We start from the raw sequence: 15,708 nt of genomic DNA on the forward strand, positions 1-15,708 counted from the left end.
AAGAATAATACGTACAAGCTGTCTGAATGAGGGCAACATACAGACAGAGACAGCGTCGAGGCGGTAACATCATAGATGCCATATTACGCTACATCTCCCCCCCATGAATTTGACAATGACAATATTCTTTTAAACTCATTATTATTTTTTCTACCAAATCCACTAGGGAAGAGAACAACAACAAAAATTAAAACAATTGTAATGAAGTTAAGTGACATTAACTCTGGTTATTTGTTTCAACTCGAGATAATCAGTGCTCGACTATTTGTCTCAGCGCAAGAAAATCTCTTTAAAAGACAATGTTATCAATTGATGCATGTTTTAACGTGTAGAATCTGTCATCCGTGCAGATTTGGATTTATTTCTTAAGGGTACAACGATAAAGTGGACGTGGGCGGTGAGTCACTTAGAGTGGGTGGTCTGCTGATTTTTCTCAGATGTCTTTGGTTGTGTAATGATAAGCGGCCCATCTAATCTCATTGTATACTTACATTGTGGGATGCATATTACAACCAGCCACGAATAGCCAAAACCTGCGAATACTCAACATCTCTCTAAAAATGCTTATAGGTGCCTATTTTGATAGTTGAGTATCGAAAAAACAATCTATCAAAATGCTTATACCTGAGTATTTTTACAGTTTTATCACAAAAAATGCATTTGATCACACAAATATGAAAATACAGACATTAGTGAATATTTCTCTGTGAAAAATACCACAAGCAGTGAATTTTCTGAGATTAATGTGGATATACGTTCCGCAGAAAAATCTGCGAATAGGTGAAGCCGCAAATGTGGACCCATGAATACACAAGGGTCCACAGTGGTATGATAAAAATATATGCAAAATACTGTAATTGAAGACAGCAAGCAAAACAACCATTGTCTAAATCATCATTATTATACACATACTTACGTAGTATACTGTTTGACCTTTGCAAATGATTATGTACCGATCTCCATAAAATATTTAGGTTGTTGGAGCTTTACTATTTTTAGAATTACAGATAAGGGATCGTAAACCTGTACACAGATATTTTGCTACTTTTGCATTAATATTAATAGATATCTTAAATTTAGTAAATCCTTGTTTTCATCTTTTGTTGCACAGTTTGTTCTCATTAATTTAATTACTACTTTAGTGTTGTGTCAGAAACATTCTTGTATAACAGAAGACATGATTGCATCTTAGCCTGAGAATAATCAAGACTCCCACCTCAACAATTTGGTGTTCTCTTATTAAGTAATAACTCACCAGACCTCAACTCAGCGGACTTCCATACTTACCAGCTTTACTGCACTACGATTATTCTTCCCTGTGATACGATTTTAGATCATACATATTTTCAGATAGTAGTATGTCTATTAAATTAAGTACTATCAAGTGTAAATTAAAAGTTAATTGCAGTTAGGAACTACTGCATGTGGAATAGCAATTACTTAAGTGAAACATTTTTAAAGTGCACGCTATATGGGGTCTTTGTTACTTATCAAAACGGGCAGATCCTCACAGCATCTGCTATGTAGAAGTGCTACTATTACCAGCTGCTGAATTTTGCAGCTTTTTGCCAGCAACTGTGGCCCACACAATGCATTTCCTTCATGTTCATATTCAGTGGCATATTGTACATCAGTTTCTGGTCTGACCAAAATTTTGGTCGTAGGAACCCAATACTAGAGGAAATCTATGAATGCCTTATGTGTTGGTTCCTGATATCACTGGCATTTTGGCCTAGGCAGACACGAGACTGTGGGTGAATTTACAAAATATCTCACATATTAGTTCCTCAGGCTTTGAAGGTGAAGTGGGCATAGTATCTTCTTGCGTTTTGTTTCATTTGCACTGCGTTTTTACGTTGCATGGAACCAGTGGGTTATTCAGCAACGGGACCAACGGCTTTACATGACTTCCGAACCATTTCGAGAGTGAGCTTCTGTCACCAGAAATACACATCTCTCACACCTCAATGGAATGCCCGGTAATCGAACTTGTGGCCACCAAGGTGGCAGGCCAAGACCATACTGATCATGCCACTGAGGCACAGCATCTTCTTGTGAAACCTTTTACATATATTTATCATTTTCTGTAATTGAATCAACTCTACTACCGCTTGTTATTTGGGAGTCCTGATACTTTGCATTTCCTTGAAATCAATGAGTGTTGGCTGATGAACAACAGGCCACAAACACAGGCTATACATTGAGGTGCAGGAAAACAGTTCTTTTTGGACAATTCGTTAAGCTGAGGTTGATTCGTAGGATATTTTTCACTTAAGAATTTTGTCAGACTATTCTGCCATTTGCAAGGCAGATCTGGGTGCAGATGCCTGAACCTCAGACGAGGCAGAACTCCAATATTCTTATCTATTTATTTATCAAAATGTGAATTTATTTGTTCTTTTCTGACACCTGATTTCTTGCTGTATTGCCTGTTACTTCTTTAATATTCTATGGAAGCTTGAATCTCAAGTCGTGGCACCTGTGGGCTTGTTCCATATGAAAAGGGTTCATCTTCTGAATAATAATAATAATAATAATAATAATAATAATAATACACTTTAAAGCATCCGCCTTGAACCAGTTTTTTGTGCTGTTGTAACGCCCCCTCCATTGTTTGGCCATCAGTAGGACTGAAGAGGGATACGGAGTAGTATCCGAAAGTCTCTACTAGTAATTTTTAGCACTGTACAAGAATATATTTTAACACTACTGTGGCTTTCAATGACCAAACAGCAACTGTCGTTATCAAAAAGGAAAGAGAGATTGCAGTTGAAAATATTTCGTATAATTGTGGCTTACCCATTAGAAAGCATCTGTGAAAATGTAATGCCAAACAAGTTGGTCAAGACGAACAATGAAATAATCCTTTGAACTTACAACACAAGTGCACCAAATAAAAGAGAAGTAAAAAAGTATAATGTTCAAGTTTCTTCCTTAAATTCTACAATTATATTTGAAACATAACACTCAACCATTCTCCACAGGGTCTGCATTAAAAAAAAAAAAAACATGTCAGAGGTAGTTAAGAAGATAACAAAATAATGTCTGCAGTTGCAACGAATAATCAAAACAAACTCCTGCAGTGTTACATATCCTACACAAATGTATTCACAGAATTCATTGCTCAAGATCAGAGGTTCCTTTGCCACAGGAAAGACAGACGTAACAATAAGGTTTTTGGCACCGAAATATAAAGCTTATATTGCTTGGCCAACCTCATTTACCAAGAGAGAAAAATGACTAGCTGTTGCATTCTTTGTCTTTTATTTGAAGAGAAATACTGTTGTGAAAAAAATAAAAATTTCAAAGACTGCATCTCACTACATCGTGCATCTAAAGCCTTTCGTTTACTTCTACGTAGGTCTAGGGCGTTCCGGGAGATGCAGAGCTGCTCAGTCAGGACTACTTTCTTTTGAATGAAAAATAGATGAACTTCCTGCTCTCTCTGACGCAGCAGTGCATTGCCCGGAGCATGAGAGTCTTACCTCCGTAAGACAACGTAGTACTACATGGCAGCAACGTATTGCATGAATCGGATGAGTCCAACAACATCTTCCAGACCGTTGTTACCCTGGTTCGTGGACTATTTTAGCAAAACATCCAAAAAAGTGTCTTAAAATGTAAAAATGATAAGTGTTCTTGTGATCAGTGATATCAATAGACTTAATAATAAATATCTTTGGAGATTCTTGTATTTACAAAAAGACCTTTTAAATTTAACATCCAAGAGAAATATGGCAATAAAAATATATTTGACTAATTGTAATATAGTGCTACTATGTATTGCAAAATACACTAATGAGAAATATTTCTATACTTGCATGACATTAGAGAGACAAAAATATGACACTCGAATACTGAAATCAGTAAAAAAAGAAAAAAAGAAATGCTGAGCAAAAGGTGTATCATACACTTACACTTGGTGCACTGCATACTGCACGTCACAGAAAATATTACTATTATATCACATATCTTCTCATACACAGTGCTGAAAACAAAGTGGAAAAAAAGAAATTATCACAAGGAGCTTACAAGAAGTGCTTCGCGCAACTGACAACGGGCAATTCAAAAACTTTGGGGCCTGAGCGAAGCAGAGAGCTACTTTTCGCCTAACAGGGACGAACAAGCATTGGAATGACCCACCTCCTTCATCGCGTACACGGAATAGACGTCGCTCCCCAAAACGGCACTACAATACTTCCCATGGTGGAGCAGAGTATGGTACTACATATCTAGCTAAGCTTTCACTACGCTTCTATCAAAACTCGCTGCGTCTACAAACACTGGCTATTTAGTACTTTATTACCATCTCCGTGATACCTTCCCTGCATTCTGGCAAGTGAGAAAGATGTGTGGGAAAATCCAGATAGTAATTTAAGCATAAATTTTCACATTACTTTAATTTTGATTATGACGGTGTCCCGTGCCATTCTTTTCCCATTTAAAAGTTTTGTGGCAAGACTTGTGTAAATCATGAATAACACAGTACTATTGTAATGCAAGAAACACAATCAAGTGAAATAGAAACCATTCAGCCATCCTCAACGTTCGACATATGAATAACAAGAAATTTATTTCAGAACTGTAACTTTAATTTGTGGCAACCTAAACACGTTTGTTACATGTGACTAACATCAATAACTGTTAAAGTCTTGCTCTTTGCCCAATGTGACATCTATTCTTTGCTGTTTTAACCCGATTTCAGGAAACCTTTATTATTATAAGGACCAACCACACACTTTTAAAAGAGTAAATACTCGTAAGCTAATAGCAGCCTCTTTAGAAATGCAGAATTTAGAATTGTTTTTGTTTCATCAGATTCTTGTTATCATTTTACTTATGCACTTGACCTGCAATGTTGCCGCTGAGCCGGGGTCAGGATGGAGAGATTCTTCTTCAAAGAAGAGGAGTGTCTGTCATTCCCACATGGAAGTAGTACCCTTGGTCACTGTAGTAGTATGTCATTTGTGTGCTGAAACTAGTAACAGATGTCAACAGTGGGGTTTGGAAGAAAGTTTCCCTGGTTGGTCAAGTGGTCTGCAGTCTTGGAACACGAGGCTCATCAGTATTCAGTCCAACTGAATATGCAAAGAGAAGGTGGTCATGAAAATTCAAAAAATCTTAATGAAAAGATCTGTAGTATACTCTGGGATCTAAGCACCTGAGATATGCTCACTCAAAAGTAGTTCGTCTCTGAGGTATTTAGGAAAAGCTTTCGAGAATTAGAGCAAACGCAAGTGGCTACGTTACTCACTGCTCAAGAAATGAGTTGTGAAAGGAAGACGGAAGATGATAGGACTAACTCATAACAATCTGCCTACCTGCAACCATTAGTCCTATAAGAGATGTGCTAACAAAGTGATGAGTGACATACATAGTGAAAAGAAAAGCAAAAGATGAGTAGCATCTCCAACACCCTGCAATCAACATTGTGGTCATGAGACATTTTTCATATGTAGTGTGTCGATGTGCAAGAAACCCTATGCTCTATGGATCACTTCCCTCAGTCAAAACATAATTCCCTGGCAAATGATCTTAAAAGGTGCAGTACTGGATGTGAATGACCTTGGCCTCCTGAGGTATTGCTAGCTGAAGAGCCCCTGTGAGACACGTGAAAATTTCTGGATTGCACTTGCAAATGACTGACAGCCAATGTTAATTTATAATTATCTTGCAGAAGCTCCTGTTTGAAGAATCACTGGATAATTCCTAGACACACAGCTTCAGTGTGGAGGTTGTAAGGGAGCCACCTCAACAGCAGCATTAAAAACTAGACCAAGTTTATAAATTTTTTGGGCTTGGAAACATTCCTGATGGGACCAAAAGTGTCACAGTAACATCAGTGTAGCTCTGTGGATGACAACACTTATATTAGTTTGTCCATTTGTTAGCAGAATTAAGCAAAAACTTGTGCATGACAAGACAGCCGTAGATGGGTCTCTGAATTGCTGTGATATGATTTTAGAAGGGATAGAAATCTAACATTTGGACAGGACACAGTTTTCCAGGGGTTTATTACTCATTCTTGGGCAGAGTTTGATATCCAAATGCTTTTGATAACAATGGTATCATCAGTGTCAATGAGGAACTGTTGCTAGTATGTCACACCTGTACCCTAAAGCAACACTTTTGCCAGTTTTTTGACAGATTTGCGATCAATGCGTATCAATATGAAAATCATGATAAGTGCCACAATCAGTGTTGATTAGCTCAAATCAAAATCAAGAACACTATCTATGATCTTCAGTGCTTAAGTTTCCCTTAGTTTATACAAAGTACATTTGTTTTACCAAAGGCAAAACAGCACATTAAAATTTTTTTCTTCAGATAATTAGTACTCGCCATTCCTCCATTTGTGCACAGGCAAGTGGACATGATTTTTTTGTATTGTATGACTATATGACAGTTGGTCAGACCGTTCTATAGATCAAACCTCTCGTTAGACTTTACAATAGAGCAGTAGAAATAACACATCGAGCACAGAATGCTTAGACAGACATTGTTGCCAAGAAAGTTCTCTTTAATTGAAGTTTGGATCATAAATTTAGTGATTACAATAAAATTGGTTTTCAAGCAACTCCTCCACTTGGATATGGGGTAATGCTGTATTACCAGTTCCTAGATGTTAAGTATGTAGTTACATTAAGTATGTCATGACTAGTTAATGTAACATTTATACCCTTGATTTCTTAGATATTTTGATGAATAATGGATTGGGTTCTAATGGTTGTTTCAGCTGACTTTGTATCCATATAAATTTCTGTAGTAAGAACCCCCCTTTTGCGTCTGACATTACCGTAGGATTGGCTTTTTCTCCTTCGCTCCCAGTGCAAGGAATCTTGACCAGTTTTCTTTTTCAACTATGCTGTCAAAATGTATCAGGGTTGGATTAGCTCTGAAGCATCTTTTCTTGCCTCTATTGTTACTGTCACTTTAATGAGGTGCATCTGGATTTTTCATTTGGTTTGGATGGGTATCCATATCTGGTATTTGTTACTGTTGCTTGTTCATCATTTTGTTGGAAATTTTGCTTATGAAATAAATGATGTCCTTTCCTCCATAACAGACTTCCATTCTCCAAAGAGGCCCTACCAGCAGAGGAAAAAAACTGCTCATACCAAATGCTACCCAAGTAGAACTAAGTAATACATGACTGATGCTCAGTGCTTTGAACAACTGTAAGTCTGCTGAGATTGGGTGCGATACTGAGGGGCACGTGTAGCACACCTTGTTCGTGTCACATCACTGCACTGCCAGTTACTCGACTTCTGTGGGTGAGGAGGCAAGTCTTCCAGTATGACCCTCACTCAGGTTCTCCCAGGATCGATCAATCCACGTTCAAGTTCGTGATGACTTTATCACCCAAACATCAAACCAGACGGCACAAAGGGAAGAGCGGAAGGGTGTACAAGAAGCCGTAACTTATTTCACCAGAACAACTATACATCTCTGATAACGGAATTGAGGCAGTTACTCTCCAGTGGCTCCTCCCACACCTGGGACATTTTTCCCTACTGCTACCATAATAGTACCTGTGATATGATGGGATCAATGAACCACAGTAATGTTTATGAGACCTAGCTTTCTTCCACTTGTTAAGAGCTGAGAGAAGAAAATAGATAAGATTGAGGGTTCCTTTAGGGTCAGGAAGGTGGCTCGACACTATATATATAAACTGTATTAATTAGAAACTACGCATCCAACGTAAGTCTCACCTTTCACTTGGCTATCAAAAAGGGGTCAAACTTTTCATGTACACAAAAATATTAGCTATAATACTACAGATAGGTAATACATAAAGACTTTTCTTCTTTGACAATATGGGCCAACCAGTATTTAAAATAATTAATAAAACAATATAGTACTGAACTTATGAATTCCAAGTAAAACCCCATTTTAAATGAAGATTTGAGATAAAATGTTATATTTTTCAGATTATTAGCAAAATAGATGTACAGTCGACACGCAGGATTCGCGGGGGAGAGGTTCCACAACCCCTCGTGAATCATTAAAATTGGCGAATGCTTGGCACCCATCTCAAAACGCTTATAACTGTAATTTAATAGTTCAAACACCAAAGGCCCCCTCCAATAATGCTGAAAATGCTTATAACTGACTATTTTAATAGTTTTATCACAAAAAATGCATTTAACTCACGAAAATTATATGAAAATAAAATAATCAGTGAATATTTCTCTACGAAAAATTCGATTTATGTTCCACAGAAAAATCTTCGGATCGGTGGAGCTGTGAATCCTGAACCGGGAACAGGCAAGGGTCCTCTGTATGTAGTAACTAGTAGTGAGGAAAGATAGGTCTTCAAAATTTCACAGTTCAAGTAAAATGAAATTAATGGAAAGAGCCAAAATATGATTTTCCTGGTGTTTCACTAAATTCTTTAGATTCAGTTACCTTGCAGAAACCTTGACAAGATTAATGAAACCGTTAGATAAAATATAGTACAAAATTAACAAGCCAGTTTCAAGACCCTTGTATTTACCTAGTGTATGTGCACAAAATTATTTAAGTATGCATATAAGTACGTATATTTAATCAATATGAAGCCTGACGTAGACTAGCAAATGTGCTATATGAAAGTGAAGTACGTACTAGAGTTTAAGCTGTATACATACATAACCATCTTGTAGTATACTGGGTTACGATTATCATAAGGACTGCAATTAAGAATGATAAAACAGTAGTCAGTTGTGGCCACAACAGGAAATAAATGGATCTCCTGATAACTGGGAATGGAGAAGCATAGCTCTTATTCACTCAAGTAAATCTATTTAAATGGCCACAAGCTCATAAGATAAAGCTATAGAACAAATCAACATGGTATCCTGTTTGTGTTTGTGTCTTTCAAATAACAAATGCAGTTATTCTTAGAAGGTGTCACATTCTGTAGTGACTTTGAGCATTGAATAAAAATAGATTAACGTGCAATTCATTTTAGCTCCACACAAGATTCTGTGTGACCTATTAAATTAGGATAAATGTAAAAATGTTACTTAAGCGAATGTTGTAATCCAGAAGTATTGTAGCAAATTATTCATATGAAACTGGATCTTCTAAAAAAAACAATATAAATCTAAGTTTACTGTAATTTACCCAAATAATTCCATTCATCATAAAAAAACATCAACAAAAATTCCCTTTCCAAATACTATCTCAAACTCATGACCAGTAACCCTCTTCCTTGACAAGCTTGTTCCTATTAATCAAAACCTAAGCCTTGGGTTTGAAGTGTGTCGAGTGTCTAGTCATTACAGGGTTTGAAGAGTGTCAAGTATTGAGTGTCTAGTCATTACAGGGTTTGAAGAGTGTCAAGTGTCGAGCGTCTAGTCATGACAGGGTTTGAAGCGTGTCGAGTGCCTAGTCATTACGTTTGCTCAGTGAAGAGAACTGCTGTAGTGCTTATTGTCAATTGGGGGTATTTCTTGGTTTTAATGGTGCCCCCAAAAGGGCATTATATTATGGTTTCATAAATGTAGTGCTTAGGTAGCTTAATCTCTTAATGTAAGAAACAATACCAAAGCTGTGAGAAGAAGTGGAAGAGGTGAGAAAGCTCCAGAAGACTGACTAGAGATTAAATATAACCTGAAAACTTTCTCCCTTTCTGAACACTTTTTTAAATGCATGTCTCCACTGCACATCGGTTTCTAAAATATCAAGAATAGATTCAGTGGGGATCAGCTGCTTGGAAGGACTCGAAATCTTAGAAGTAGATACTATATTGATGTACGAATTCAGACCCAAGCTTTCTACTGAATTATGGGGATGAGAAATGTGGACGACTTATCCCACATTAGGAAGATATCTTAGCCCCTAGCCTTACAGGCTCTTCGTTTTAATCGGTGGTCATCCACTTCATACCGAAGCATGAGGCTTAGCAAGACCTCCATTTGTCTTTGCACATATTTACATTCATCAGTAAATCGAAAGACGAAAAGGGCAAAAGAGGGTGCTGCTGAAATAAATTAATGCTCTAAGAATGCCTATTCTGAAATATTTCTTTTCTAACCAAAGTAGACATCAGAAATAAGTACGGATGGCCCATCTATCAAAGAAGACTTAAAAAATCCCATGTGAAAACAAGACTCAGTGTTCTTTAGCTTGCCTCAATAAATTACTAACAAATTGGTCAAAATCTGGAATGGAGAGAAATTCCTGGAAAGGATTTGCATTGTAAAAAAAAAAAAAAAAAAAAAATTAGCTAGAAAATTCTCAGGAAAAACCTAATATTCACACTTTGATTCTGCATGCCTGGGTCTACCTACATTACTTGGAGAATCGTAGAAACATGAGATGGTTGCTTGACACCCCTCTGCACAAGACTGGATATCTAAAAACTTGGATCTTTTTTTGAATACTGGGTTAAAAGTATGTCAACAGAATGTACTTAAGAATGTCAACTATTCACTTTTATCTAAACCCCACAGCATTTGTAAAACACATTAGAATAGGTATGACATGGCAGCCATGTTTACAGAATTATTCTGGTTCAGTTCCTGTTCACTATCAGTTATGGCCATTTGGAAGAAATAAAATTCTCCATGAAATATCACTGAGAAGACCACACTGATCAGGTAACCTGTAAGTCCGTGTCGTTATAAATTTGACACTTTAAGTTAATCAACAACAGGTAGAGCCAATAGAGTAATTATCACAAAAATAAAAGCAACTATCAATTTCAAAATAAATTTTCAATATCATGAAAAAGCACTCGCTTAAATATATTAAGACGTCTTATAATAATACAAACTCTAAGCAAATCCGACAACCACCACATCCTGAGATCTCCTTCAGTACACTGCATGCAGCATCATCCCTCACTTTCAGATTCTATCCAGTGAAATGGATCACCTAAACTAAGAATCATATTGAAAATAAACCTTTGTTTACATTTGTTTGACATAACTCTTTCAAACCCTTTCATGCTACAATGCCGGACACGCGTCTGTACGTGCAGGTCCTCTTGGAATACTTTCTCCAAGATGAAATCAGAAGCACAAAATTAACTGGTTTTAACTGGTTTTGAAAGTTCACATGAAGGTACAGGATTCAAAAGTGCCCAATTATAAATCTAAGCTACGAATCGTACAGATCAACCTACTTTACTACTCAAGAATTTAAGTATAATTTTGTTGAAAAAGCTTAAATCTTTATCAGTACTTTCCAATGACAGATTTTCAAAACAGTCTTTGTTTGTTTTTTGTTATAGTAGAATAGTATTGTTTGTCATTCAACCAGAGCCTTACAGTAGGAAAATTGCTAAATACTACTTAATCAATGTTATAAAATGGGCAGTCAAATGTAGTTCTCATTTGTATGTTGTAATTACAGTACGTATGCAACAACCTTACATACAGAACTATACAAGTAGAAATAAGTGTTGTATCTGACATTTCTATTTGTAAGTGTATTTTATCAAACGTTGGCATCGCTGAGGAAATACAGAACCATTTACCACCATTTCATTGCATATTGCTATCTGTTTCACCCTGTGAGAGGCTGATGGTGCAATGTGTAACAAGCCAACAGCACAACCATCAGAGTTAAGATAGACCAGATGACGTGAACCTCGAGAACAATTTGATCGTCAGGCTCCATCTCGTGTAACCAGTTAAGATCGTGCAGAGAGTCTAGCGTGAGATCGTGCGCCGGGATGGGTGCTAAACGATGAGAAGGACTGTGAAGCAGAGGAGGATGACGAGTTGGAGTGTCCCTCGGGTTGGTGTACGGACGTAACTGTAGCGCAGGACTCAGGGGTGGTGTGAGTGATGTGGTATCTGGGATATCGTCATCAATTTGCTCATCAGCAAATGTGAGGCTCCTCACAGACGGCCGGCTGAATTTCGGAGAGCCGAAAATTGGTAAACGGGGACGAACCGACTGACTCGACGAGGCTTGTGCTTCTACCCTGACCGGTATATCTTCGCATTCTTCGTCCCATCCGTCATCACAGTAGAGGGCAACACAGAGGTTGCTGGGTGCAGATGAATGCCTTTTTGGAATGGGACTCCAGTTGAGATCTGAACTAGTAGCCTGAGGAGGGCTTAGAGATGTGGCGCCAGCACTCACTTTTGAATTTTTACTTTTCTTTGGCTGCTTTCCTTTGGATTGTGCCATCTGATAAGTAACCGGACTGCTTTGACTTCTCGTCATAAATTTAACATCATTTTGTGCACGAAAATCCACGTGATTTTCCGTTCTGCCACGTGCCACAACACTCCCTTGCACCCTAGCATGAGACACATAGCTGACATCACCACTAACCTGTGTGACGTGGTTACTGGCAATGTGCATCATTCTTTGTTCCACTTGGGACTGATTCACTAACAGAGATCCAACCCAACTAGTTAATCTGGTGACCTCACTGATAAACGCTGCACCTTGTCGCATTCCTTCTCTAGCCGAGGGTCAGCACGTGGCAGAAGGTCATTGGAGGTCGTGTGTATCGTAGTATAAGTGTGACACATCGAGAGTAGTTGCTAAATCTAGGATAATAGCGTATAAACTAGGGTGGTCTAATACTTCACCTTCGGGCAAGCTCGGATGGCAGCGCGGGTAAAACTGTCGACCCTGCAATGCAAGACGATGAGTACAGAATACGTTGCAATACTATCTGAAACAAAAATCAGTTTCTCTAAAACAATATTTCTAAATTTAAGACACAATACATAATTACATAACTTTTGTCAAATGAAAAATGATAAGGAATCCTGTATATGTATTGAGCAGTCTTTGTTGCAAACAAACCATTATCATACATAGCACTACGCAAGCGAGTTGACAGGATACCAACATTTACCGAAAGCAAGTTCTGATTTCCTGAATGGCTTAAAATGAAGGAACAAAGAAAAACAACTTTCACAGAAACATTATCAGATGATGATCTACCATTCAAATAGGTCCCTGCTACAGTCTATCTTTCATAGTGCACTGTAAACAGTTCTTTCCAACATCAATTTGGCTCCTAGCTGCAGTGCTTTCTACCTTTTCCTTCCCATCTATTCCCTTGGTGTCTTCCAAATATACCACAGGCAGTCCCCGGCTATCGGCGCAGGTTCTGTTCTTGGCTGGGTGCCGACAAGCGAGAACCACTATTAACTGAAACTCGGACCGCCAAGTTTCGGTTAATTGTGCCTCTGTTGGATAAGTTATGGCGCCACAACTCTATTATCGGCACCTTATGGCGCCGATAACCAAAAATCAGCCTGTTACGGCATCATAAATTGCTGATTTTATGGCACTAGACGAGCACCATGAAACCGGATCGCCATTAACCAACACCGCTGATAACCGGGGACTGCCTGTATACGTATACCGTAGTATGTCTTCCCTTGAATTTCCATTTCACTGAAGGACAAGTCTTTCAGGTGAGAAGTCTAAGGTGACATAAGGTTTTGTTAAATAATCATAACAGCAATACAAATATTGTTTTCATATAACAGGCAGTCCCTGGGTTACGACGGGTTGGGCTTACGACCTTCTGAGGTTAAGGCGCTTTTCAATTATATTCATCAGAAATTATTTCCAGGGTTAAGATGCCTACAACGCTGATCTGGCACAAGAAATATGACACCAAAAATGCAAAATAATAAATATTTGAAGGTTTTTTTGATGAAAAATGCAATAAGAATGCAGTTTACATAGTTTTCAATGTACCCAAAGCATTAAAAGTAAGGTTTTCTTAGGATTTTTTATGATGTTCCGGCTTACGACTATTTTCGGGTTACAAAGCGTCTCAAGAACGGAACCCCGTCATAACCCGGGGACTGCCTGTATATTCCAATGCCTCTTAGAAGAGGCAATGGAATAGTTGCCTGCCACTGTGCAAATACATTTAACGATGCAGACCTGAGTTGGAGGACACATGATGGCAAATGTCTTACCTGCAACAGGACTTAATTTAATTTTATCTATACCTTCAAAATTCAGTACATTATAGTACATACAGCCTTTCCATAATTTTGTGCTTTATGACTCAAAATTAGAGGTTTATCTCATGCATGGACATATCATGAGCATAAGCTGTTCAGAATGTCATGATAAATTCTATTCACTTATTTTGAACTTCAATTCAAACTTAGCAGTGCAACTGGAACTATAAAACAAACCTCTCAATGAGTATGGGGGCATACCTTAAATGCTCTATGCGCTCTTAAGACAGTAGAACAGAAGATGAAACGTAATGTTAATAACCTGAGGAAGTCGTCACCGAAGAACTGTAAAAATGAGGGATCTGGAAAAGTAAAAATCAGTGTAAATACATAAATTGCTCCTTCATAAAAACAAGAAAACACGTCTTTTGCTTATCATGGTAACTTTTGGTTCATATAAAAGTGCATTCTCTTTAAATATAAAACAATATCATCACTCATTATTTGTTTCTTGTACAAGAACACATCTGAGTATTAAAAAATGGGCACAGGAGTATGTAATAAACAATACAGGCAGCCCCAGTTATCGGAGGGGTTCCCTTCTGACGGCTTGACGATAAGCGCAAATCGCCGATAACCAGATTTTAGTGCTGATAACCAGTTAATGGTGCCACTGTAAGCTATGTATTGGTGCCAGTACTCTATTATTGGCACCGATAAAACCGGATCACCGATAACCGAGCCCACTGATAACCAAGGACTGCATGTAGTATAAATATTCAATTTATTTACCAAAGATATATTTGGAACTTAACTTGATACTCGAAAGGCCACCCTACAGTGTAAATTTTACTGACCAATACAGGTAGTCCCCCAGTCCCAGGGACTACCTGTACTACTACTATTCAAAGATTTATTTATCTACGGAATTCAGAAATGAAAAGTATTCTTGCTGAAAGCAGGGATTTTTCAATTAATAACATCATAAATTTTTTAAATAAGACAGGTTTCTCAAATAAAGTCTAATTTATTTATTTATTTTTTTTTTTTTTCTCAGGATTGATCCCTGAGAACCAGCCCGAGAAGAGTCTACTTGAGACTCAGAGGTCTGGAAAAACTAACCCCTATTAATAATAATAACTACTACTATTCTCCCTCGAGTTGTGCTAATACCCACCAACCCAGTAGGGGGACAGTACCGACAGTATAGTACTTCACTCAGTTCACTGTAAGCATACTTAAGATTCTTTGAAGCGTCCCTTCGGCCTCTAACTGCAACCCCTTTCATTCCTTTTATTGTACTTCCCTTCATATTCTTTTCCATCTTACGTTCCTCCCTCTCCTAACATTTGTGTCAACATTATTTTCGGTGCTGCATGACCTCATAGGTCCTGGCACTTGACCTTTGAGGCTGGCCAAAGAATAAGGAGTTCATTTACATGAAGTAACAGAAGCTATTAGGAAATACTATATAGACGAGATGAGTTTTTAGAAAAATAAAAATAAATCAACATTTTATTAAATAAATCAATAAAAATGTCATTAAATTATCAAAATTGTTTTAGGGGAGTTATGTGTTGCATCTTTGGTTGAACTTTAAAAATTCCAATTGGCATAAACTGTAATAATTATTACACACTAAGCCAAAATATGAGATGAAATAGTTTTAGTGTGACAGTTAACTATAAAATTATACTGCACTGGAATGAACTAATAAAGAGTTTTTTTCTTTTTTTACTATACAGTACAGGCAGTCCCTGGGTTACGACGGGTTCGGCTTACGATGTTCTGGGGTTAAGGCACTTTTCAATTATATTCATCA

The 15,708-nt window shown here is 37.6% G+C and overlaps 2 protein-coding genes across 4 annotated transcripts in view; both read right to left on the reverse strand.

Moving 5' to 3' along the window:
* Window positions 1-2,769: 2,769 nt before the first annotated feature.
* Window positions 2,770-12,405, reverse strand: LOC135199355 (uncharacterized). The gene has a single exon (XM_064227322.1). The coding sequence runs from the start codon at window positions 12,403-12,405 to the stop codon at window positions 11,500-11,502; it is 906 nt and encodes a 301-aa protein (XP_064083392.1). The 3' UTR covers window positions 2,770-11,499.
* A 36-nt stretch (window positions 12,406-12,441) lies between these two features.
* The window catches only part of LOC135199354 (protein SCAI-like), a 114,897-nt gene continuing 111,630 nt past the window's right edge, over window positions 12,442-15,708 (reverse strand). For all 3 annotated transcript variants that reach the window (XM_064227321.1, XM_064227320.1, XM_064227319.1), the window contains exons 11-12: window positions 14,148-14,248; window positions 12,442-12,585 (exon numbers count right to left, since the gene is read on the reverse strand). In XM_064227321.1, the coding sequence (XP_064083391.1) occupies window positions 12,442-12,585; window positions 14,148-14,248 (245 nt within the window). The remainder of the gene's footprint in view (window positions 12,586-14,147; window positions 14,249-15,708) is intronic.

This window comes from Macrobrachium nipponense, chromosome 25 (genome assembly GCF_015104395.2).
Source record: "Macrobrachium nipponense isolate FS-2020 chromosome 25, ASM1510439v2, whole genome shotgun sequence".
Lineage (NCBI taxonomy): Eukaryota > Metazoa > Arthropoda > Malacostraca > Decapoda > Palaemonidae > Macrobrachium > Macrobrachium nipponense.

What these genes read in the sequence shown, in the direction of transcription:
- LOC135199355 (XM_064227322.1), bottom strand. Translation starts at nt 12,405, where the DNA reads ATGCGACAAGGTGCAGCGTTTATCAGTGAGGTCACCAGATTAACTAGT.